The sequence below is a fragment of the Lates calcarifer genome, linkage group LG15, assembly GCF_001640805.2.
Source record: "Lates calcarifer isolate ASB-BC8 linkage group LG15, TLL_Latcal_v3, whole genome shotgun sequence".
Lineage (NCBI taxonomy): Eukaryota > Metazoa > Chordata > Actinopteri > Centropomidae > Lates > Lates calcarifer.
The window spans coordinates 603,088-629,491 of NC_066847.1; the positions used below are offsets into that span (position 1 = coordinate 603,088).

At 43.9% G+C, this 26,404-nt stretch overlaps 1 protein-coding gene across 1 annotated transcript in view; it reads left to right on the plus strand.

Moving 5' to 3' along the window:
- cpne4a (copine IVa) overlaps window positions 1–26,404 on the plus strand; it is a 47,219-nt gene that overhangs the window by 16,591 nt on the left and 4,224 nt on the right. The window contains exons 3-15 of the mRNA XM_018674073.2: window positions 1,349–1,528; window positions 1,792–1,863; window positions 4,204–4,278; window positions 4,580–4,663; window positions 4,960–5,049; window positions 8,895–8,993; window positions 13,682–13,768; window positions 15,253–15,312; window positions 17,757–17,890; window positions 19,193–19,247; window positions 20,094–20,145; window positions 23,223–23,356; window positions 23,878–24,114. Of these exons, the coding sequence (XP_018529589.1) occupies window positions 1,349–1,528; window positions 1,792–1,863; window positions 4,204–4,278; window positions 4,580–4,663; window positions 4,960–5,049; window positions 8,895–8,993; window positions 13,682–13,768; window positions 15,253–15,312; window positions 17,757–17,890; window positions 19,193–19,247; window positions 20,094–20,145; window positions 23,223–23,356; window positions 23,878–24,114 (1,359 nt within the window). The remainder of the gene's footprint in view (window positions 1–1,348; window positions 1,529–1,791; window positions 1,864–4,203; window positions 4,279–4,579; window positions 4,664–4,959; window positions 5,050–8,894; window positions 8,994–13,681; window positions 13,769–15,252; window positions 15,313–17,756; window positions 17,891–19,192; window positions 19,248–20,093; window positions 20,146–23,222; window positions 23,357–23,877; window positions 24,115–26,404) is intronic.

Consider the following 26,404-nt stretch of genomic DNA (forward strand, 5'->3'; position numbering starts at 1 on the left):
TCAGAATTAAAGTTCCTCTCTGCTTCACTGAAATGTCTGTTTCTAAAGAGCAGAAATATTTGGGGCTGGACTCGGGAAAGATCGTCTCTAACGAGGACACAGATGAATAGACGCCCAGGACCAGGAATGTCAGCTCAGTCCAGACAGAGGGACCATCAGTCCACATACAGCACAACATGACCCAGATGAGCTTTAGAGAACTGACTCCCTCCTCTGTGGTTACAGAGGGAAAGTTAGACCCAGAAATGTTCAGAGAACAAACCTGTTTACTTCAGCAGAAAACTGAGGATGTGTGTGTGTGTGTGTGTGTGTGTGTGTGTGTGTGCATCCTCAGGTTTTCAGATCAGACTGTGGAGGAAACCAAACTCCTCTGTTTCCTGTGGAGTCTGACAGACGTCGTCACAAAAACAGAAACAAAAGAGTGAAGAGTGTGAATGTTCCAGGAAGACGTCCAGCAGAGTCGGCAGGACGCCGTCCTCTCACTCTCCATGTTGGATTTCTTTTCAGCTGATTCAGACAAACGTTAGTGGCCCAATTAAAGTGTCTTTAATTAGTGAGTGGAGGAGCTCCAGCCTGAAGGCCATCTGTCTGTCTGTCTGTCTGAGGAGAGGACCGGACTCTGAGCTCCCACAGAGTTCACATCCCAACCTTCTAAAGGCTGAGAGAGTCCTGCACCACAGACAGGTTCTCAGTGACAGTCTGAATCCTCCGTGACAGTAAAGTCAATATTTATCTGCTGGAAAACTGCAACAGACTTTGTTCAATATTTCCTGACATTTACTGAACAAATGATGAAACAATTAATCAGAGAAGAAATGAGCGACTGACTGATAACGACTGGAAATAATTAGCTGCAGTCTTTCAGAGACGGAGACAGAGAACGTGACAGACACATTTTATTTGAGAAAATGATCCGAGCCTGTTTCCATCATCACGGTCTGTTGACTGTGTTCATGTCTGAAGTGGGAGTGACGTCTGCTCTGAGATTCAGAAGAATCACGGCCTGTATGGTCTTTAATTGATTACAAAGGTTGCATTCAGTTCCATGACTGAATTTATTCTAGAAGAGAAAAGGAATAAAAAGACTTTTACTCCAGTTCTGCTTCTGTTTTCTGATTTAAATCACAGTTCGTGTTTTGTTGTGACGTGACTTTTTTTCTCCATTTATGTCCTCTGAGATCACCTGTCAATCACCTGTCAGCCAATCAGCAGAGGCGGGGCTGTGATGTCAGAGGCAGTTTGACTTCCTGAGTGTCCTCTGTTCAGAACTCATCTCTTTGTCTTTGTTCTGATTAGAACTCTAATCCTGTGGCTGTAACGATCGATCGTCTGTCGGTGTCTCCTGCAGGTGGACCGGACCGAGGTGATCCGCAGCTGTGTGAACCCCACCTACTCCAAGGTGTTCACCCTGGACTTTTATTTTGAAGAGGTGCAGCGTCTGCGCTTCGAGCTGTACGACATCAACAGCAGCCACAACGGCCTGAAGGAGGCCGACTTCCTGGGCTCAGTGGAGTGCACGCTGGGACAGGTGAGTCTGGGTTCAGGTCCTGAGGATCCTCACAGACCTGAGCAGGGAAAACCAAACGTCTCCATCCAGACCAGACTTTAAAAACCACACAAACACTAACTCTGGTTCTTAATCATCTCAGGGAACAGCAGCTCCTCCTCTGTTTTCTCTCTGGAGATAGAAACTGATTCAGTCTCAGAGACTGAGGCTGTAAACAGGTTCAGGTTCAATGTGACTCAGCCCTGTGTGTGTGTGTGTGTGTGTGTGTGTGTGTGTGTGTGTAGATCATCTCTCAGAGGAAACTGTCCAAAGCTCTGGTCAGACCTGGAGGCACCGTGGGAAAAGTCATCATCACGGTGAGTCTCTCCTCCTCTCTCTGTGTGGGACAGGTGCAGGTGTAGATGCAGGTGCAGGTGTAGATGCAGGTGCAGGTGTAGATGCAGGTGTAGGTGTAGATGCAGGTGCAGGTGTAGATGCAGGTGCAGGTGTAGATGCAGGTGTAGGTAGATGCAGGTGCAGGTGTAGATGCAGGTGCAGGTGTAGATGCAGGTGCAGGTGGTACAGTGGTGAGTGCTCCCTCTCCTCTGTGTTTGCACATGAGGTTTTCTCTGACTCTGAGACGTTAAACCTCCATCAGGATTTTCGTCGGTTCTGTGGTTTTTCCAATCAGCCGTGAGGACTCTGATCCTCTCATCCTGGACCCGGCAGGATTTCCTCGGACCGGCTGAACCGTCCTCGGCTCCTCAGACAGATTTACTCGAGCGTTTATCCATAGAAAATCCCTCGCAGCCCCCCCCCCGTCTCTGCCTCACCTCCATCAGACGCTTCAGCAGGATTTATTTTGAAAGGATTTCTGAAGGAAGCTGCTCCACCCACAACCACAGCTTTCATTTCTTCTTCTCAATCCCTCTGTCTTTCCTTCTGTCAATCTTTTTTCATCTCCCTCTCTTTCTCTCCTTCCTCATTTCCTTTTATTCCTTCCATCCTTCTTTACATGAATCCCTCCTTTCTCTTGTCTTTCTTTCCATCTTTCTTTCTGTTCCTCTGTCCATTCTTCCCACCATCTTTCTTTCTCTTTCTTCTTCTCTCTCTTTTATTGTCATTTCTTTCCTCTTGTTCATCTCTCCTTGTTTCTGTCATACATCCTTCCTTCCTTCCCTTTCATCCTTTCTTCCGTGTGTCCATCTTCCTTCCGCTTTCTTCCCTCATAACTTTCTTTTTTCCTTCCTTTGTCTTTCATTTCATTCTCTCTCTCTTATCTCCCTCCACATTCCTTTCCTTCTCACTCTTATTCTTTTATTCTTGCATCCCTTCTTTCTGTTTCTTCATTTCTTCCCTCGGTCCTTTTTTCTGTTGCTGTCTTTACTCTTTGTTCTCCTCATCTTTTATTCACACCTTCTTCCTCCAGTCTTCTCTCTCTCTCTCTTTCCATGATAAACACAGGCTGTATTTACCTTCATTATCTCTGATCTGATCTGTGATCAGTTGTTCGTGTTTCTGCTGCTGTCAGGTGGAAACGTGTTGCTGCTTCAGGCTGAGATGAAAACACAGCAGGAAAATGAACAACCTGTCGTTTCTGTTCAACACAGACGATTAATGACGAGTGCTGATCGTCAGTGACGTGATTTTATTACTGATTTGATTTGTTACATAAAGGAAACAACAGGAAACTCTTCAGAACAAAAGATCAGAAAACATCTGGTTCTCGGAGTAAAAAGCTGAAGGTGCAGGAAGCCTGAGGACCAAGTGAACTTCACCTCCCATGGTGCATTTTGACAGGAAACATCTAATCCAGTTATAGAGTGGTACGGGAAATGAAGTCTGAATTTCTGCTTCAGGACAATTCCACCAACCCCGACATCAGAATCCAAGATGGCTGCTCCTCATCAACAGCAGTGAACTCTCTGCTAATGTTCCTGTTTATAGCAGCTCAGTCTCATTAGTTTACATGAAGTCAGTCAGACACAGAGAACTGTTCAGGTTTATCTGTGGACATGTTGCTACGCTGTTTGTAGAGCGATGTTAGCAACTGCTGTTGCTACGTAGGTTACGACCTCTGAAATAAAAGGGATGCACAGAGTCCTGGAAGTCAGTTAGCATGTTAGCATGTTAGCTCTTCCTGTTCAGTGTGTTTCTGGTTAAATGTCCGAAATAAGGTCTGTGGTTTTAACACAAGCTCCAAGACATTTTCAGGTTTTATTCTCCGACATAAAATGGATCAGTAAATCCCCCACTCCTGATGTTTGAAGCTTTTACGTGTCTTAAAAAAGGCGGTTGCTAACGAGTGTCTAAATGAGACTACAGAGGTTGTCGGGGATGTTAGGGAAACACAGTGCAGCATTCAGCAGCTAAAGATCCAGATGTTTCCCTCAGGAGGAGGTGGAGACCAAACACAGAGAGAATACTGGTCTGAGATTCATCAGGTGGAGACCTGATCAGACTCTGAACTCTTCCAGCTTCCAGTCCTTCAGGACAAACACAGTTTTATCGACCAGTTCTTCATCTGTCTGAACAGCACCTTGGTTCTGACCACCATGCTGCAGGACTCTAACAGCTCCTCACGGTTTTGTCTGAGCAGGTTGAATATTATACACATGTACACACACTGAATATTCAGTGTTTGTTGTTGTCTTAATGATGCTGTCCTCGCTTCATAATGAGCCTCTTATCAAAGGGAAATATGTGTGTGTGTTCAGATCACAGCTGAGGAGCTGACGGGGAACGACGACTACATCGAGCTCTCCTTCAGCGCCAGGAAACTGGACGATAAGGTAAAGATTTCAGTCAGACTCTTTAATACCTGCACACGTTTCCTGACTGTCACGTTTAAATCAATAAAGTTTTGGATCAAGCACAGTATGAAGGAAATAAACTATTGTTACAGTCTGGAGACTGCTGCTCGTTAACTGACCTGAGTCTGAGTGAAACAAACAGATGTTTTAATACGTTGAATAATAATAATAATAACGATGGTTTAAAGCAGAAACAGACGATGAAGGTGAAACATTAACACTGTTTGAAATAAAAGACAGACACCTCGTCATCTTCATCTTCATGTTGATGTGTGTCCAGGACTTCTTCAGTAAATCAGACCCGTTCCTGGAGATCTACAGGCTGAACGACGACGCCACGCTGCAGCTCGTCTACAGAACAGAGGTACACTTCAGTCCAACAGGACAAACTTAAACCACTGAAGCTCAGGATCTACAGCTGTGGTTGTTATGTGACCAGTCTTTATGAGGAGTTTTCCTTCAGGGTGAGATGGTGAATGAATCCTTTGTTTGGTTTGACACTGAGATGCGTTCAGGCTTCATCGTGGTTTAAACAGGTTGAAATGTTTAAACTGTAGTTTCTGCCTGTGTCCGACAGTTGTGTGTTACTTCCTGTGTGTGACTGAATCAGCTGATCATCAGAGGTAAAGCTGACGGCGTCTTCGTCTCTGTCTCTGTCAGACTGTCATGAACAATCTGAACCCAGTGTGGAAAACCTTCAAAGTCTCTCTCAACTCGCTCTGCAGCGGAGACCACGAACGCAAGCTGCAGGTACACACACACACACACACACACACACACACACACACACACACTGTCTCTTGTGTCAGTCGATGATGTTGTGGCTCCAGTCTAAATGTGGACGTCTGATTGGTCGGGTCAGACGGCTGCTTCTGTCTGGAGGGTAACACATCAAATACCCAGACCCAGACCCAGATCCAGACCCAGACCAGACTGAGCAGTGTGGGACGTTAGGATGAATGTACTGAGCTCAGAGGTTTGATGGGGGGTGCAGGTGAGGAGGGAGGGGTGGAGTCCCGCTGATGAAGGCAGCAGGACGGTGAATGAAGCGCTCAGAGTAATCAGCTCAGAGCTGATGAACTCCTCCTACAGCTGCAACAACCAGGACGTCAGGGTCAGAGGTCAGAGGTCAGAGGTCAGACCATTGAGATTTGACTAGATTTAAGTTGCTGTGAGAAAAGCTTGGATCATGTAGAGAGCCTCTGTCACTGCACCAGCACGTCTGTTTTTATCCACAAATCTGCAACGACACAGAAACATGGTTCAGATATCACAAAAAGCCACATTACAGCGTTCCACGCGTTTTATTCTCTTACCTGGTATTTTATTCAGATATTCAGATATACTACTGAAAAACATCATCACATGAGTAAAGGTGAGTTTTCACTCCAGAGACGGAGAAGAGAGTTTCCTCTGTCGTTCTGTGTCTGAGACGAGGCTGTCGAGACACAAACACATTCATCACCGCTCCTGTCCCATATTCATTATCTGATGTTGTCAGCCAAGTGGCCCTTCAATCAGTCCGGGGGCCAGAGGTTGGGCCCCCTGTCAGCACACAGAGATGAGGTTTGAGGGTCGACGACCTCCAGTAAAACGATCAGCAGCGAGACAGGAGCACGCTCAGTGGAGAGGAAACAATGAATTTTAGATTCAGAGACACAAACAGACTGAAGAGTTTCTACCTGAACTGATCCCAGAACAGAAGCAGACTCAGAACCATCAGAGCTCTGCAGTGAAATAACCCTCACCTGGAACCACACCAAGAAGTGTGATTACCAGGTGTAATCAGAGTATTATAGGAACAGGAATGTTTAGTGTTTGTGAACGCAACACAAACACCTCCACAGTAAATCATATGGAGCTCAGAGGAGGTCCAGTCACTGCCAGGCACTTCCTCTGCTGAGGTTTCCAAAATAAGAGAAACATTTTGTCTGTAAATGAACCCACCTGTTCTCTTTCTATTTCTACTGTTTTATATCAACAACCATTGAGAAGTGCTGTCGATGACTTTCTGCTGATAAAGTAATCGATTACTTGTCGGACTGTTGCAGGTCTGCTGTGTGCTGACTGAGCTGAGTGATGGAGCTGTGAGTGACAGCTCATTAAAACCCTGCCTGTGTTTCCTCTTTAATGTGGAGCGAGGATTCATACAGAGACACTGTCGTCATGTTGGGTTTAATGAGGAGGGAACACACACACACACACACACACACACACTCTCCTCTCTGAATCCTCCCTCTCTAACTGGCTTGCTCGCCCACTTGACTCTCGTTGACCTTAACGAGAGAAAAGAGGAAATCACCCTCCTCCTCCCTCCTCCTCCTCCTCCTCCTCCTCAACGTATTCTGTTCTCACAGGTCCAGGATCAGTGTATTTACTGGGTCTGTGTTGTTGGTTTAGTTTTTCCAGCCAAAACCTTCCAGAGCTGTGTTTCCTCTGTGTGGAGGAACAGTAACACAGAGGGAGTTTGTATGTTTTATTCATGACGAACTGAAGAGGAGATCATGGCTGATCTGTTAAATCTCCTGTCACATACAGGTGTGTGTTATTTTTAGGTTTAGAGCTCAGAGACACTGAAAACACATTAAACTGTGATTAAGATAAAATCTGTCTGACATCTTGTTATAATCCGACACGTAAATAATTCCTCTTCCATACGAACGTGTAACTACTCCCTGCCAACACGTACAAAATGTGCGGTTTGATCAGGAATAGTAGCTATGTCTTTAACATAACATTTTAGTAACCATGACGATGTAAATCGCAAAAACTGCAAACTTTTCCCATTGAAAATGAATGGGAAGTTCTTTTGAAAATGATCAAACCCACTCCTCTTTGGAGCCACATTATTTCCTCATACTTTCACACAGAAACATGGTTGAAACTTTAAACAGGTCACATGACCTGAGCCTGTTTTCAGTTAAATCTTCATGTTGATAGCTGTTATAGTTTTTATAAAATCACAGTTTAAATTTTATGTTTTTATTTTACCGTGTCAGAGTTTATAATGGGTGTGTACTGTGCGGAATGTTCTGACATCACGTGTGACATCATCACTCTAACTGCCATCTCTGAACATTTTAAGACAAAAATCTGATTCAAACCTCTTTTAATTCCCACAGTTTCCAACCTACACAGACACTTTCTATATGAAGACGTAGAGAAATGTGTCCTCTCTCACCCAGTGTGACTCCCATTGTCACATGACTCACAGTTTGTGAATAAATCTCCTCCAAACACAGAGAGCGCTGACCCACAGTCCCATAGACTGCCATGTTAAACTGAGCTCTGAAGCTCTGTTTTAAAACTGTGACGGAGCCTAAACCGTAAACAGGACGTCCACATATAAAACATCAGAGTCTTCACTGAAGCTCTGTGGAGCTCACAGTGAAGAAATATTAAAGATAGGACTTATAGTTTTAGAGCTGTGAGGGTTTGTTTGATGGCAGGTTTTGGCCTCCTGCCCTCCACCATCTTAAATCGAGCGTGGTCGTCTGAGCCGAGGAACAGAGACTCCTGCTTTGTTTAAATCAAATGTTTCAGGAAGCAGAAATATATGTATATTATATGTATATTATATGTATATATCGAATATTTGTAAAAAACGAATTGGCTCACAGACTGGGATTTATATCACACACACTGTAAATGGCACACTTGCTCAGTGAAACTCCTGCATGAATATATGAAAATATAAAACCACCAGACTGTGAGAGCTGTGTGTGTGTGTGTGTGTGTGTGTGTCTGTAAATTCATGAGATGGTGGTCTTCTCCTCCGTCGCTCTGAGACTGTCAGACGTTCTTCCTCACGTCCTCCGTTCTATTTTTCATGAACTCTGTCAAACTGTCCTGGATTCCCTCATTTATTCACTCTCTGCTGCTGGAACTGGTCCCAGTGCAGCCGCTCGGATCTGTCCACTGGTCCCAGTGTGAGGACTCATCACGTGGACGGACGCTCCTGCAGCAGCACAGTGGAGTTATCGTCTTTTTTTCAGACCGTGTTACAGCTGCCACAGTCACTGTTCTGTTCATTGTTTGGAGGCTCGAGTAAATGAATGTAATTAATGCTCTGCTGGTTTTTCACATGGATTCAGTTATTTCATTTGAAGAAGCTTCATGTTTTCATTTCTTACAGAAGAATTAAACTGCTCTTTACTGATGAAGCAGGACGTTTGTTCGTGGTTGATTTGAAAGGCGCTCGCTGCTTTTCTAAGAATCAAATGTGTCAGATTCAATTTCTAACATTTGTAACAAAGGATTGTGGGTGACAGATAACTTCCTGTAGGTGAACAGACAGAGCGTTCAGGTGGATGCTGGGTGAATCTGCTGCTGCAGTCGTGACCCACAAACAAAAGAAAATCTATTTCCAGTTCTCTGTAAAATCCAATTTATTTCAGGGGAAAAACCAAACAAACAAACCGACGATTAATGAAGAGATTTAACGAGCGTGTGATTCTGACACAGACAAAAGAGAAAAACCAACTTTATTTAAACTCGTCTCAGTGATCAGAGTCTGATGTGATTCAGCAGCAGCCTGGAATCTCCTCTGACTGAAATGTGTTTCATTTGTTGTTTCTGGTTTTGTGTCCACTCAGTGCACCGTCTGGGACTGGGACTCAAACGGGAAACATGACTACATCGGTGAGTTCGAGGCCACGTTCAAAGAGATGAGAGGAGCCATCGATGGACGACAGGTGAGCTCACGTCATTTTATTTCATCTAACATTCTGACCAGGAGTAACCTCCCCCAAACACACAGTGAACTTACAGTGTCATAATAAAATGTATTCACTTCACAAAGATCAGGCTCACAGCTCCACCTGAAGGGAGACATGTTGAAATGAATGGATGAACATGAATTATTCTGTGCCTGGTGGACGGAGCTGATTCTCCAGTCGCTGCCATTAAGACAGTGTGGAGACGAGTGGAAGGTCAGGCAGGTATTTGAACAGGAGCCTGATGAGATGATTGAGAGCAGGTGTGGAACTGAGCCAGGTGAGCAGTGAAGCCCCGCCCACCAAACACAGAGAGAGAGTGAGGAGGAGGGGCAGGGGAAACCAGGAAACACAAAGAAAAGACGAGTCACAGCCGAGCTTCAGACATTTAACCAAAAACACTGACTCAAGGGACAGGAAGTGCTAACATGCTAACATGCTAACTTACTTCCTGGTTTTAGGATCAGTGCTGCAGCTCTCTGTATAATTCTGATGAGAAAACAAGCTTCTGTTTTCTTGTAGTGAGAGTTTTACAGTTCTATCACAACAACACATCTCTGGTATTTCTGCATAATGAACTTGTTTTGTTGAGATAATGAGGTAACAGATGTTTTGCAGCTGTGGAGACTCACTGTGTGGAGACGTCATGTCATGATGTTTCTTTGCAGCCTGTGTGTGTGTGTTTAGGACACAGGACCTGGAAACCAGCTGTTGTGTTATCAGAAATCCAGCTTGTCTCTGAGTCTAATGTGTTTTAAAGCTGCTGCAGATCAGTTCATATTTAATTCAGCATTAAGAAGCTGTGGTGTTGACAGAGTTGATCTGTGGTTGGAGGCTGTTTGGTTCAGGTGGAGAGAGAAGGACAGTCATCTGAGTGAGGCAAGGTATCTGTTCACTCTGACAGAAAACTTCAGCTGCACAATCAATTTACTGGCTCAGTGAGTCAGACTGAGAGACACCACAGCTCACACACTCTGACACACTGTCACTGTGTAAAACACACACACAGACATGGAGGCTGGCAGATTTTATTTCTGCAGAAATAATCTCATACAGCAGCTGTGTCTGACATGCTGCTTGTTTCCTCCTCCAGTGTCCAGTGTTCCCTCTTTTAGCTCTGTGTTTGGGCTCCTCCACCTCCTCCTGTCTGTTACCTGAAACAAGCAGATTGGGCTGCTGCTGCAGGAGGAGATTTTCTGGATGTCCAGCGACCAAAAGTCCTAAAACAACAAACAACTTAACTAATGAGATAAGAAAAGGTCACCCAGGAAACACCTGTACAGTCTTTACCCAGCCAGGTTTCGGATCTACGATCTTTAAAGGCATCTAGTGGTTCTAACCAACCGAATAACCAGTCCCCTCACACCCCCATTACAAGCCTGTCCAAGAGTCTACGGTGGCTGTCAGGTGACAAAACTGCTTCAACTACAAGTGAAGAGGTTCAGCTATATTTTGTCATTGTATGTAGTGATTAACTATAGGTAACATCTGACATGTAAGACAACAAATATTATACTTAGTTGTTCTGCATTGTAGTTTTATGGCTAATATTAGGTAGCTGCTTTACATGCTAATGTATTGGCAGGTGTCGGTTATGTTAGGTTAGTGGGTGAGGGACCACTTGGCTTCATGTTTTCACTTCTTTGATGACGAGGGTTCACACTCTGCTGTGTCCTCTTGTGCTACATAATAAGTGTGCCCCGCCATTGGTCAACAACATCACAACAAAAGATTCAGTTTGTCCATTCTGGGCTACTGTAGAAACATGGCGGACTCCATATCAGAGGACATTGGCGCAGCAGCTTATTATGGCCAACAGCAGTCGACAGCATCAGTCTTTCCTGCAGATTTCCCCAAAAAACATATGTTTATGGTCGAGTCACGGTGCCCTCTAGTGGCTACAACAGAGTGACAAAGTTGTTGTATGGTTTGAGAAAACCCCTGAGATCCACTGTTGGTTTCCTGTTTCAAACTGATCCGCTCCAGCAGGACAAACCACTATGCCATCAAGACTGCTCTGAAATGTCAAGGAACACGACAAAGAGTCCAAGGTTCTGACCTGGACTCCAAACTCACATCCCATTCTGATCCAGCATCTGTGGGAGGATCTGGAAGAATCCACTGCCAATGCAGAGGACCCATACTATCATAGGCTGGTGGTTTTAATGTTGTGGCTCATTAGTCAGTGTTGTTTCTTTTAACCGTGATGATAATCATTCTATAACTCCTCTCCTGGTGAAACTGGTCAGAGATCAGCTGCAGTGACGGCTGTACAGGGCATCTGTACCGTTTGACCGATGTTACCTTTCCTTGCTGCTAACGCGGCTACAAACCACAGGTAGCAGCAGAGTTTGACCTCAGCAGGTTTAGCCTGATCTCCGTCAGGTCTTTCAGCTCCAGGCTTCCATGAAAGTGCCAATTAGCAGTGTGACCGCCCTTTAAAAATGCACCTTTGGGGCCTTGACGCCATAGGGTTTATTTAGACAGCCGGCGTGATGTAATTACCCGGGACGCCGGCGGCAGAGACAGAGCTAATGAAGACACAGCTGTCCACGGGAAAAGCTATTGGATAGAAATGAAGCAGCAACTAATTAAAGTGCTCCCCGTCCATCCGTTAACACCACTCTGTTTCCAAATGCTCAGGTTGTGTGTTTTCTCAGGAAATTCCCCGCAGACGACAACACACGGCTGAAGGAACACAAACAATCTGAGAGTGGTGGATTCCTCAGCAGAGCCGCTCCCTCTCAGCTGTCTCATTAACAGTGACGAGGAGACCAATATTTCCACTGTAACGATCCCGTGTGACTGTCTGATAAAATGATACCACAGGTTTCATTAACCACTCCACCTTCAGAGCGCTCCGCCTTCCTCCACTCACAGAAACAAAGTTAAATCCATCGTCTGAAAACACAGAAACGTCGCTGTCAGGACAGAAGAATCTGTGAATGCTGGTGAAAACAGGGGCTGTGTACGGTGGCCCTGAAGGTCAAAGCACAGTGACAATTTGTTGTGTTTTCTGAAATGTTGTTTTGTTTTCTGAATTGTTTTCTGAGTTATGTGTTCCTGTCTACAGACTTTAGAGTCTAACTGGATGTGATTGGACCACACTGCAGTCACCTCCACTGTAAATTCACTGAAACAGGAGAGACATACCTCCTCACCCTGCCGTTATCCCACAGAGGAGAAGAGTTTCACCCCTCCTCCACAGGAAACAGAGAGAGCAGTCCGTGGAGTCCTGCCGGGAAACCTCCCCTCTCTTCTCCTTCTTCTGCTCAGCTTTTATTTATTGGCCTCCTTCCTCGGCTGACAGTCTGCTCACAGCCGGCGACACAGAAACAAGAATCCCTCTGAGCTGAAGCCTCCAGAGAGCGTTCTCCTCCATCCTCCTCCATCCATCCATCTCTCCGGACACAAATAGAGTCTGAGCCGCCGCCTGTCACCCCGGTCTCCACAGTTACATGTAATGGAGTCAGAGTGAATCCTCGGCGGCCTTGTTTGGGCAGCTGAAGGATTGTCTTTTTGCTCGGAGAGTTGTGGTTAACACCGCTGCCTAACAGGCCTCTTCTCTCTCAGCCTCTGTGTCCTCCACAGGCTGCTCTCACTTCAGTCTGATGATGGATGACTCCAGGAAAATACCTGAGAGCGAAATTGTGACTGTAAATTAGGATATTTATTATCATGTTCCTGGCTGGTAAATTCAGTGTGAAGCATCATCACAAATTAATCTTGTTCCTGCAAGAAAAGACTCTGATTAAATGCTGCAGCTGTTGCTGTTTTGTCGTGTTGTTCTTCCTCAAAATGAATCAGGTTAGAAAAGATTGTGAGCTGTATAGTTTTCCTGTGCAAGTCACAGTCCAAGATAACTCCCAGATTTTTAGTGGTGGAGGTTATGGAACAGTTCAGTGGAGAAGCCAGTTTTCTAGTGTCAGAAGGATTAAATGACAGGTATAGTTGTTCATCGTCTGCATATGTGCAGTGTGATACTGTATGGTCATATGTACAGGGTAAATAGAAGAGGTCCCAGGATTGATGGTTGTGGTCTTCCATGTTTAGTTAAATTCACAGGAGAACCAGTCCAGAGAGGTTCCAGTGATACCTGCCCGCTGTTTCAGTCTGTTTATAAGGATGGGATGACTGATAGTATCAAATGCTGCCCTGCAGGTCAAGCAATAATAACTCTGTACGTACCGAGTCTGCAGCTGTCAGTAAATCATGAGCAGCTGCAGCTCTGTGGAGATCAGAACGAAACATGGCTGCTGCTGCAGGTTGTTTCCCATCATCACTTACAGGTGTTCTGCTGAGCCACCATTTTGTTTCAGGGGACTTTCTCTCTCAGATGCTGCTCTGATTCTTTGAGTCCTTCAGCTCAAACTGAAAACTGCAGCCAGACCTCTGACCACAACAAAGAGAGATCACATAACCACCAGGTTTTATCTTCTTTGCACTGTCCTGCAGTTGATTTAAGATGATTGGACTTCTTCAAATGTTGCTTCTTCCCCCCCAAACTGACAGAGGAGGCCATGTTGGACCGGAGGATGACAATTCATACATGTAGTTCACATTAGTGACACATAATTGGAGCAGCTGTACATGGAGTAAATGTCAGATGACAGAACAGTGGATGTTTGTTTAATGAGGCTGAGAATAATCAGCGGTCTGTGTTGCAGGTGCAGTGGCCGTGCATTAATCCCAAATACAAAGTCAAGAAGAAGAATTACAAGAACTCTGGGATCGTCATTCTGAACCAGTGCAAGGTGACTGTCGTCTTCAGATATTTATCATTTCAGTCTGTGTAAAGGTTTCATCTGAGTTTTAAATGTTAAACCCAACAGTTTAGGAGCTAATTTTGTGGAGGTGAAGCTTTTCTGCGGTCCTCGTCTTGTTTTTCTCTGAGGCTGGTGTTGGCGTCTGGCTGACAGGCTGTTAGAGGAACCAATTATGTAGCTCTGAGCAGCCTGACTAACCTGACATTTCCTGCCAGACGATGCTGAACGGTGCTCAGACGCCCGGCGAGGGGAGTCTGGGGAGCCCTGCCGTCGAATGAAAGCCAGATAACATTTAGCCTGATGACACTCAACAATGAAGAGTTTCCGCTTCAAAACAAGTTAACGGCCGTTTGAAGGGAGCGACGCAGGATGAGGTGTAGCACAACACGCAAACAAATTACCGAGCTGCTTCGCAGGCTGTGAGATAATTTACACTTGACGGACGAGCAGTTTGAGAGGAGGCAGGAAATGAAACCTAATGTGTTTTTAAGAGAAGGAGGTGAGTTAGTGAGTTAGTGTGGAGCTGACAGAATGAGAGCAGGTTTACAGGTAACTACGCCTCTCTGAGTTCATCCATCCTCAGCTGCAGCTCTGCCCTCCTTACATCAGCTGATGGTTAATGATAATCCAGCTGCAGCTCGCTCTCATTCTGTCAGAGCAGCAGGCAGGGAGTCAGGGGCCCCGAGCACAGGCAGGGGCCCCTTTACTGTATTGTATGTAAATTGTGTTACTGGTTGATGTAGTTGTTTCTGCCCTGCAAACTGAGATCAAGTCCAGTCAGTTTTATTTACGCAGCCCAAAATCACAAAAGGCCTTTACGGCTGTTCACAGTTTTACAGATCCGAAGGTGTCGTCCTCAAACGTCTCGTTTTGTCGAAACACAAGATGAAAAACCCACAAATATTCACTTTACTGTGATGAACAATAAAGAAAAGATATTTTATCTCTGCAGATGATAAATGATACTTCACTTATCTGAATAGTTTTTATTTTTTCAGCTGACTAATCAATGAATTGATTAATTGTTGCAGCTCTAAAATGAATGATGAATAAAAGTAACAATGTCCTGTTTTATATCATTAACACTGTTAAATAACATCCTGTTTCTAATCCACTGACAGGATGACAGGTGGTGGGGTACTGTAGCTCATCTGAACCACCATGGTAGAGTCAAGATTAAGGATCTCTTTATTTGTATCTTCAGTGTTACACAGAAATGACACGTCTGTTAGTACTGAGTTACTGATATTCACCAGGACAGGTGATCATGTGTAAAGTTGGTGGCATGGTCCTTTAAGTTCTTTACGTCTCTGCAGTTGTGAAACAGTATCAGCAGAGGAACGGTACAACCTGTCAGGGTCACACCTGTGTGAATATGATTGGAGGTTAGCAGTCAGCTGATGAATGATGATGAAGCTCTGAGCTGTGGCGCTACAACCTTTAAATATTAATGTTCTTTTTTCTGTCTGCAGATCATTAAGATGCACTCCTTCCTGGATTACATCATGGGAGGCTGTCAGATCCAGTTTACAGTGAGCACACACACACACACACACACACACACACACACACACACACACACACACAGGTCATATCCAGGGCATCATCCTGCCTCATGTTCTGTCAGGATTAAAAAAAAAAAGAAAACTGACAATCTGCGTTCTCTGTAGCTCTGATGTCACCATGGAAACTGTAACCACGGCGACATGCTCAGCAGCCAGTGTCCCAGTTAGAACCAGCACCAACTCTCACTGGGATCTGACCAGTTAAACCAGTTAAACTGCGCTCGTCGTTTCTCTGGGACAGTCGACTCCTGTGATCTGAAAACTTCTGCTGAGCTTCAGTATTTTGTTCATGGAGATGAACAAAGTCTCTACAGAAAGTATTCAGACCCCCTCACTTCACTGTGGTGTAGATTTCATTTGAAGTTGCATCACCTCTGTGATTTTGTGTTTGTGTCTGTTGACCTTACATCAGTTATTCTGCTTCTTTGTGTTGACACTGAATAGTTCCCAGTCACTTTTTCTCCAACAAGTTTGAGCATCGTCTCTGCCGTCAGTCGACATGATGTCTCTCATCGTCTTCATGTTGTCGACACGTGTAAACATGTAACTCAATGCGACAACAAAGCTGCATCACTTCCTGCAGAGACGGAGCTGTGAGCGCAGAGCCGCCTGCGTCTCCCTCAGTGTTTAAATGTTTAATCAGCGTCGTCGGCTGCGAGTCAGAGAGAGTTTCTTTTCTCAGAGGTGTTCATGTGTTTCTGAAATAATGTGGAGGTTCAGGAGCCCAGAGGGCCAGGACTCACTTAACATGTAAACAAGTGAGGAAGAGAAAGTGGAGTGAGGTGTATTTTTCTCTGCGGCGGCGTGTCCAATCAGCTGTTTGTTTGTTGGTTCCTGTCGTCTCCAGAGGAAACTCCGTCTGTGTGAAATCAGACTGCAGGTTGTTTTAGTTCACTCAGATGAGACTCTCTCTGCACAGACACTGATTCCCTCCACAAACTGATTCTCCACATACAGTCTTCCTCAGGTGGATTTCTTCATCCATTGTGTATTTTTTAAATCACCTCAGTGCCCTCCTCCAGTTCTACATCTTACACAACATAGAGGCTGTAACCTGTAACAGAATGATACACAGTACACCTGTACCTGTACCTGCCCTGTTCACGCTCAGCTTTGAAGGACTAGTGATGCACGACTCCACACAAAAACAGATTTTTAAAATCAAGGTCTTTACTGGAGGCAAAAGAAAGCAGACAGAGAAACAAAACCAAAAAGAGCTCAGCTCACATGAAAAGAAAAAAACTGGTCAAAAACACAAGAGAGAGGCTGAAACGCTTGTTGTAGAGAACAAAGAGGAACTGGCACAGAGTGAAGGGAGAACACAGATGAATCCACACAGGTACAACACATCAGGGCGGGGCAACAATCACACGAGCAGGAAACACATGAAGGCAGGAAGTGGGATCTGAAATGAGAGGGAAAGGTCAGTGACACCAAAATAAAACAGGAAGAAAAACAGACCTGAGCTGATGAGACGATGACAGTGATGTTAGTTTGTCTCTGCAGTGAGACAACAACTGCTACTAGTGTGTCCTCACGTCTCTGCTAGTGCAAACTGCAGAGTAATAGAGTACAGTACTTAAGCAAAAGTTTTAGAAAATACTCCATTATAAATCTCGGTCGTATTTGTGCATATTTTCTGAAATCTTACAGAAACAGAGCAGTACCACTGGAACCCACTAGGGGCAGTGTAGCTAGCAGGTCAGGTTAGACATGACGTTACTTCATCCAGCCTCTGTTTGAACTATTATATCTTTGCCTCTTTCTTCAGACTTCCGACCTCCTCCACCGTCGCCATGTTTGTTGTTGTTAGGAAACTTTGACTCTGCGTTGCCCTCTAGTGGCTGCAGCTTAACATCCATGCCAACGTAAAGGAGGCGTTGTAGTATGTGGGCAGTGACACTTCATCATCTGAAATGAACGTATCTATGTTTGTATGGAAAGGGAGAATAACGCCTCATTTCCACACGGTTCTTCTTTGTGTCTGTGATTCCAAATAATACACAGAGGCGAACAGAAGTGGCAATTTAAACGCTAATTTTGTCTGTTTTTTGCCGTCCATTCTTATTACTGTGAGGAGGTTGATCTGCCAGGTGTGTGGGTGGTTTTGTAAAATATTTTGTTAAGACGTATGAGGACTTACGTAGCTAGCATGCTACCAGTCTTAGCTAAATATGCTGTCAAAAAATGATTCGTTTTTATGCTAATTTCCTGTGGCACACAGCATATGGTCTGTCTGAAACTCAGGGCAAACAAAAATGAAGTGGAAATGAGGCATAAATGAGGATTAAAAGTCCTCGTCCTGCAGTAAAATGAGCTTCAGCTGACAGATTATTAATCCACTGTTCTAATCTTTGACTGGTTCTTGTTTCTGACTGGTTCTCATTTCTGATTGGCTGTTGTCTCTCCAGGTAGCCATCGACTTCACGGCCTCTAACGGAGATCCTCGTAACAGCTGCTCTCTGCACTACATCCACCCGTACCAACCCAACGAATACCTGAAGGCTCTGGTGGCTGTGGGAGAGATCTGCCAGGACTACGACAGGTCAGTCCGACACAGCAGCCAATCAGATGGCTGTGTTTCTTAAAGGGAAAATACACTCAAAATAATTCTACAGCAGATGGTGGTTATATTCTCTCCATCTTTGTCTTCTGTTCCAGTTCTGACCAAATGTTTTATTCAGAAGAACTGATGAAGAAAACTAAGTAAAACTTTAATGTCAAAGTGCTTCCATCATCCCACTCTTAATTCTTAATAATTGGTATCTTGTGTTTGGGCTGGTAGCTGCCAGTTTTGTCTCCTTCAGCTGAGACACTTTAAAACTCTCCAGGCTTCACTCTCTGTCCCACGCAGGCTGATATAATATGAAAGTTTTGTAAAGGTTGTACTTTGTTCCCTGTGAAGTTAAAACGTCTTTTCATGTTTGATGTTTGGTGATGTGGGAGCTCCTGTCTTCAGGTCTGCTGCAGATTTTACTGAAGTTTGAGAAATGCTGTTTGAAACTTGAAAGCTCTCAGAGATTCATAAAGAATTTGCACTGTGACTGCACAGTCCTCGAAATGTCAGATGTGTTTTTATGTGCAGCAAAACACACAGGGACTGACTTCTGGACAAAACCCACATCCTGTCAGGGATTGCGTTTGCGTTTATCCACTACACATTTTCTGATTTTCATTTCATTCCACGTTATTTTTTGTGCCGCTTAACCCTCCCAGTCCTAATCCCATGTGTTTGAATGTTGGAAGCCTAAATCCAATCTACAGATTTTATGTCGGAGAATAAAACCTGAAAATGTCTTGAGCTTGTGTTAAAACCACAGACCTTATTTCAGACATTTAACCAGAAACACACTGACAACAGGAAGAGCTAACATGCTAACATGCTAACTGACTTCCTGGTTTCAGGATCATTCCTGCAGGAATTCCTGTCTGAGGTTAAAAATATATTAAAAACTGAATTTTTGCGTCGTGTCGGTGAAGGTGTGACAGTGATATTCAGCTGTAACTGAGCACAGATCAAACAAAAGGACAAAAGGGTAGAAAATTGAATTTATTCCACATTTACGCATCAGTCAGTGATCTTTCTTTTCTTAAACGACAAACACTCCTCCTCCTCCTGTATTTCTGCTTTTCTTCTCTTGTCTCAGTTGTATAATCTATATCATCTGAGCAGGAAGTAATCACCTCTCAGCTTCAGACACTCCCACAGCCAATCAGAGGTCATTTCTTTGCTTTGTGTTGAAGTGTTGGTCTGAATGAGCTCGTTAACTCCCACTGACAGCCAATCACAGCCTTCCTGCAGCCTCTCTTTTCCATTTTTATCCTCCGTTCTTTCTCTTTCTTCCAGTGACAAAATGTTCCCGGCGTTTGGCTTCGGCGCTCGGATCCCTCCTGACTACAAGGTAATTTAACTGTTCTGCTCGCCGTCTCTCCCAGCATGCTCTCTGTCAGCAGAGGAGGCCTGGAGAGGCGAGGCGGTCAGACGCCGGTGATTACCAACCCGCCCCCTCCTCCTCTTTGCCCCGGGGTGCTGCTGGTTGAACCGTACTCCCCTCGACCTTTCAGTTCCCTTCCCATGATGCCATGCAGCGCCTGCTCAGCTGATGCTGAAGTCACTTCATGTTCTCAAAAGTTAAAGTGTCTAAAAACCTAAAAATACTGCGTCTCAGTCTCCAGTTCCAACCACAGGAGACATTTACCACTTCTGTAAGAAAAATCGGATTCTTTCACTGCTGATGAATTCAACACTCGTCTTGGTCTTCAGCTTAACGTGGCTAATGTTAGCTAATTTAAAGATGCTGTTTGTGAGTTTTCTCTGCTGCTGATTGGTCACTGCTCAGAGCTTCAGCCATTGTTGTGTTTACAGTGTGAGATTATAATGCAGCCTCTGAGCAGGGCTACTGATGACGCTGTCGGAAAGTGACACCAGGGCTGGAAAATTCAGGGAAGTTTCCAATTTTCAAAGTTGGAAACTTTCCATGTGAATTAATGGGAATTAACAGGAATAAATTGATTAGCCTTTAACAGGAAACCTGTAATAATCCTGTTAATTCCTATGGAAAGTTTCCAGGTAGAAATTAGAAATTAGATTAGATGTCAAAGAAGAAGCTGAAGAGAGAGAGAGAGAGAGAGAGAGAGAGAGAGAGAGTTATTTCTTTGTTGAAGCTCTTTCTACAGATTTTCTTTTAATGCACAGATCAAACATGCTTCCTGTATCTCCCCCCTCCTCCCCCACCTCCTCCCTCCAGGTCTCCCACGACTTTGCGGTGAATTTTAACGAGGACAACCCGGAGTGTGCAGGTAGGTGCTTTGATTTCCAGCGACTCAGATATTTGATAGTGAGCCTCAGCAGTGTGAGAGCAGAGGAGGCTCTTTGATATGAGAGAGGCAGTGAGATGATGAAGCTGCAGGTCGAAGGAGCTCCATCGATCTGAGGCCTCTAATGACGGAGGAGCTGACAACGTCTCAGGTGAGTCCTGCTCAGGCTGGAGGAGGCTTCTGATGGCCAACTTCAGTCTGACTCAGACTCTGCTGCCAATTAAACAAAGGGCTTTGAAAAAGGGAAGTTTTCAGGTCAGAAAGGCCACAAAGCCTGGTCTTCTTTAGTCTTGATCCAGGACTCAGGAACAACCAGAGTGGTCCTGCCCGAGGATCTGAGCCTGACCGAGGATCACTGCTCATTATGTCACACAGAGCCTGTTGTTTATTCATCAGCTCAGAAACTGTTAGAGAAGTGAAAAACCACAGCCTGAGAGACCGGTCACTGTTTAAAACAGGGTTTTCTGTCAGCGCCGGCTGTTGGCTGGATGCTCTCTACGTCCTGAGTCCACCCAACATCCTCCCAGAGAAACATCGATTTTTAACATCAAACTGTTTTATTCAGAGTTTTACTGGTTTTAATCAAATCCTGGTTTAAAACTTTAGGGAAAGGAGTAGATGTTCTCTGAACTTCCTGAGCCGCCTCTTTATTCTGTCTTTTTGTAAAATGAAATAAAATGAACCAGGAGGCCTGATACTTCAAGGAAATTAAACATTCATACGTTCGACATCCAGTTTCTGTTTTAAATCGCTCATATTTATTCATTTTGTATCTTTCAGACCTCCAAAGAAACTAACATATTCATCAGTTTTCTAACCTGAAACCTTTATTAGAATAAAATCAGAAAATGAATCCAAAGCTGTGAATCAGTCAGCCCAAGTCTTTGTTAATGTCAGAGCCTCAGAGAAACCTCAGCTCGATAAACGTGGTTTTCTGAGAGACTGTGTCTTCAGTTGTAAAAGGACACAAACAGGAGTGTATTCATATTTAGGCCAGGTTTCCTCCTGTCGTCATCACTATTCAAATCTTCCACCTCAGCTATAAATGAAGGCAGCAACAGTCTTTTCATGTCTGACCAGATAAAAATGCTGTTTCAAATTCTCAGTATGAACATTTCAAACATTTATCGGAGAATAAGTCTCAGCTGTAAAACGTCAGCGTTCCAGTTGTGGTCGTGTTTTAATTCCTAAATGCCTGTCGGTCTGTGTGAGGATTCACAGCCTCTGGGTAAATAATCTTTAATCCTTTAATAATTGATCAAGTCAAAGAGTCAAAGAGCCTGAGAGAGAAAAAAGAGAATTCAATATTTCTTTTCATCAAGACAAATAACATGATAACACAGAGAGGAAGGAAAGAGAGACCGGTCTCTGGGTCTGAGTCTCTCTGCCTCTGATCACTGGGTCTGTATTGATCGTATTGATCAGGGCTGAGGTCTGATCAGCTGATGGCTCCTCCTGACTTTAAACTTTAAAACAGCAAAGATACAACATGATTATCAGACAGACTCATAGCTGCTGGAAGGTGGAGATTTTCCTCTCCTGATGATGTCTAACAACCCCCACCCTCCTGTTTACTGGGTCAGAGAGAGAGAGTGAGTCTCTGCTGAGCTGAAGGTCTCTCGCCCTCTCAGCCTCTAAAGGTCATTGATCAGCTCAGAGAAACACTTTAGCGCCAACACTCTTAATTAAGACTGAGTGTGTGTGTGTGTGTGTGAGAAGGAGATGGTGTTCTCAGTGACCTTCAGACATTAAATCCCATCACTGCTGCCTCGGGGCATGCTGGGACGTCTCTAAACACATCCACAGAGAGACACAGTGAACTTGACCGGTCCTCCAGAGTCTCCTGATCCTCCTCTCACTGTGTTTGTGGAGGGAAGGTTGGAACCTGATTCTGCTTAAAAGGATTTAAAGGAACTGAAGCGGTGTTACTCTGAGCACCATCGTCCAGCTCGCCAATCTCACTGTACTTTTAGTATAATGACAGTAAAGGGCATTCTATTCTATTCAGTAGAAGTGTCATTACAGTTAAAAAGGCGGTTGTCAGTAGGGTTGTAAAATGGCAGACACTTTCCAGAATCTTTCCAAAGGAAGTTAAGCTGGGGAATTTTGGATTTTTTTTCCCATGGTTACAGGAAATTTCTATCAATTTTTATTTTTACATAGTGATGACAACAGATGTATCTAGGCACTCATATCAGGTACCATATATACACCGTCTATGTATTATTAAGAGAACATAGCATAAAAGAGATTCCATGTAGAGATATAAGTGCTATTAATAATAGCAATGATAGTCATAAAAATAATGACAGTTACGATAATAGTAATAGCAATAAAACTACCAATAGCACTAATAAATGTAAGAACAGCCATCGAGCAGGATCATGGGAGCAGCAGGAGGCATGACTTCACAGATTAAACAAACTGTATCAGACAAACTGTCATATACAAACATAAATATAAACACTTTGTTTTATCAGAAGCTGGCATGCTACAAACTAATACACATTTAAAACATTTTTTATGTTCATGTCTGACCAGATAAAAAAAGATCCAAGATGTAAAATTTCCAAAAAAGGGAAGAAGAAACAGCATCATAGCTGAACTAGCTTGCACCATGATAGCTATCCTCTTAAACTGTCAATGAAATGGTGTTAGCTAGCTTACATTTAGCATATCTGATTTAGCAGCAAGCTACTGCTGTATAAACAGATTCGGTAGATGTATTTTGTTGCTGGTTAAACTGACTGGATGTAGTCTGTGGGCTCAGATGCAGCACTGTGACTGTAGTGAGCAGGATTCTTGAAATTATCTGTTCAACTACATTTAAGTTCCCCTGTTATAGGCTAACCTGCAATTTTGCAAATTTCCTGTTTATTCCCCTTAATTCCTGTGGAAAGTTTCCAACTTAGAAAATCCCCTGTATTTTGCAGCCGTAGTTGTCAGTAACTTTATTCATGTCTAAACCTGCTGGGAAACCTCAGGTTAGGAAGCCTGTGGCTCTGTGGCGTCTGTTCGTCCTGACGCTGATTAAGATTTACGTCTTTGTGTCCCGTCAGGGATCCAGGGTGTGGTGGAGGCCTACCAGGCCTGCCTCCCCAAGCTGCAGCTCTACGGTCCAACCAACATTGCCCCCATCATCCAGAAGGTCGCCAACTCAGCCTCACAGGAGGTCCACACCAAAGAGGCCATGGTGAGAGCAGACTGTTTCATTCATTCATTCATAATATCACACTGGAAGCTGTCAAACCTCTGTGACAACATTCAACACAAACACAGAGGTTGTAATCATTGCTTTAATCATGGAATAAGTTGAAAGTTGGTGTGGAAAGTAGAGAGCGTACGGTTTCTGCCGATGTATTCTTGAGCAGGACACAAGTTCAGGAACTAACCTTTGTGATCTTCCTGATGTTCAGCTGAAGAACAAACTAAAACAAGCTCAAAGAAAGTGAAGCTGTTTCTGCTCATAACAAGACCACAGGAAAAACTCTGGTGCAATTTATTTCGTAGTTCCTCTTCATCAAGTTTGTGCCGGGGCTGTCAGAGTTGAGGAAAGCAGCTGACATTAACTGTCAACTCCAGAAAACAGAAATGTTGGGTAAAAAGAAGATGAAAGAATAAATGCATCTATTCTGAAGTAACAGGCTGGGTTAGGGTTCGGTCTGGTCCTCAGCAGAAAGTGAACTCATTTTGAACTCATGTGTGTTCCTCCAGCAATACTTCATCCTGCTGATCCTGACGGACGGTGTCATCACCGACATGGCCGACACGAGGGAGGCCATCGTCCAGGCCTCCCACCTCCCTATGTCCGTCATTATCGTCGGAGTCGGGAATGCCGACTTCAGTGACATGCAGATGCTGGATGGCGATGATGGGATCTTGCGATCGCCTAAAGGAGAGCCCGTCCTCCGGGACATCGTCCAGTTTGTCCCCTTCCGCAACTTCAAACATGTGAGTGACATAAGACTTGTCTAATAAAATAATACCTCCTGCCTGAGGAGTTCCCCAAGGCACCATTTTAGGACCACAATTTTTTTTTCTACATAAATTTCTCCGGGGCTCATATTTATGAAACAATAGGTCAAGTTTCCTTCTGGCTCAGTGTTGAGTTTTTTGAAACTCTTTATTTTAGTTTTATTCAGTGTGTTCAGTCAGCTGTGGTGAGACATTTTTTATCTCAGTTCTCTATCAGTGAACTTAATGCTATGCGTTTTAAATTCATCTTTTAGACACAAAGACAACTTAATTTTGAGCCTTATTTCAACCCTGTGTCCTTTTTCTACAACAAATTTGCAAAAGCAAATATGTTTTGTGGTGAAATCATGAGGAGATGTTGTTCATTTACATATCTGACAAATCACAAACTCATTGATTCTGAACCTATCAGTAAGATAATAGCATCTGAACAGGACAATCTCCACCTGTAGTGAGTCCATCATTATGAACCAGTTTTCTGGTTCTGTTTGGACTCTCACAGCTCCTGGTTCAGGTCAGGGTGTGATCAAAATCTTATGAGCTGGAGAAAAGACAATCAGCAGGTGTTCAGATGTGTCAGACAGAAGTATTTATTTGGAGCTGTGCACCGGTGGACAGACTGATGAGCAGCAAGTCGACCAGAGCAGAGCCACACCAACTCAGAGATACCAGATCCTCGGGCATCACATGGTCGCAACACCTCTCTCTACCTCCACATAAACTCAATCCTGACAACTGTCACATGTTCTCTCCTAATTAATATCACATGTATCTTGTCCTTCACTGTCTTTGTCAACCTCTTTATGCTGGTAACAGTATGAGACAGTGGTGTGTCTGAGTGCAGCAGCTCTTTCTTCAGTTTGGTGCTTTTTTGTGTTTGTTTGACAAATTTCCACAAGCAAAAACAAACTCTGAATAGTTGTCAGGATTTATTCAATGTTGGGTTCCAACATTTATTTTACTATTGATTTAAACTGGACTCAGGGTTTTGGAGAATGTGTGTGAAACAAAGGATTTCCTCTTCTTCTTCTCTAAACTGAAGAATGTGCATAAGACCCAGAAAATATTAAAGCAGAACTCGTCCTCTTTATTTACACTGGAGCAGAACCAAAGAGCTTTAGTTTCTCCGAATGACAGACTGGACTCTGGATGTGGACCTGGTCTCTTAGTCCCCCATCCATGCTACACTTTAGTAGCACAGAAACGTAATATCCAGACGACAGGGCTTATTTGCTTGGTTATATGAGATGCTTATTGTATGTTAATACACAGCTACAGCTTCTCCTGTCGGCTCAAAGAAACACAGACTCACTGTTGGGAGCAATAAATGAACAGTGAAACAGTTTCACTTCTCATCAGAACTTTGTTTAAGTGTTTTATTCTTGTTTGAATCTGTTGCTCTCTGCTTTATTAACACAGAGCTGCTTCAAACAATAATAAACACATTTAGCTGCTCACAGCCTCTGTCGTCCAGGAGACGTAAAGAAAAAAATAATACTGGCAGCAGATGGAGTGTTAATTTGAAGAATCCCGTCTTAATAGAAAGTGATACAGTGAGTGTATATATAACTTTATGTGACCCAGAAATAACAGTGGATGACTGTAACGTGTTAGGAAAGAAGAAGAGGAGGAGTAGAAAGAGTTTAAACTCATGGATCGGAGCATATTGGAAGTGGAGGAGGATGAGGTGAGAGGAGAGAGTGTGAAGTGATTGAAGAAATTAGTTTTCAGCCTTTAAGAACAAAGACGAGGTGGAAATCTGCCAGCTGATCTTCAGAGGGAAATGTTTTATTTCTCTCGAATGAATTTCCAGTCTTTAACAAGTCTGAAGGTTACAGTCTGTACAGTACAGTGGAGATTTATCCTCCCAGTTTGGGCTCATTGTTCAGACTCTGGATATATTCTCCCTCCTGGGTTTAATCTCTGTGATCAATGAGACTTTCTGTCTTTGGCCCCAAAAGGAAGCAATTTTCCTTTGACAGCAGCTGAACGAGGCTGTGACTGACGCCGCCTCAGACGGTTACTGCTGCTGCCTCTGATTCCTCCACAAAGGATCAAAGAATGAAATACAATTCAACTTTAATCCACCATGTACAGCACAGAGTAAGAATACATATTCCATTTAATCTGCACTACTGTGTATTTATCTAAAACTATTTGAGGAGTGGTTTTGTTTTGGTTTGGGATGATGTTTTAGCTCATTACTGATCGATTTCGAGGCTGCCTCTGCCATCAGGGACTTTCTACTAAAATCAACTTTCTGCAG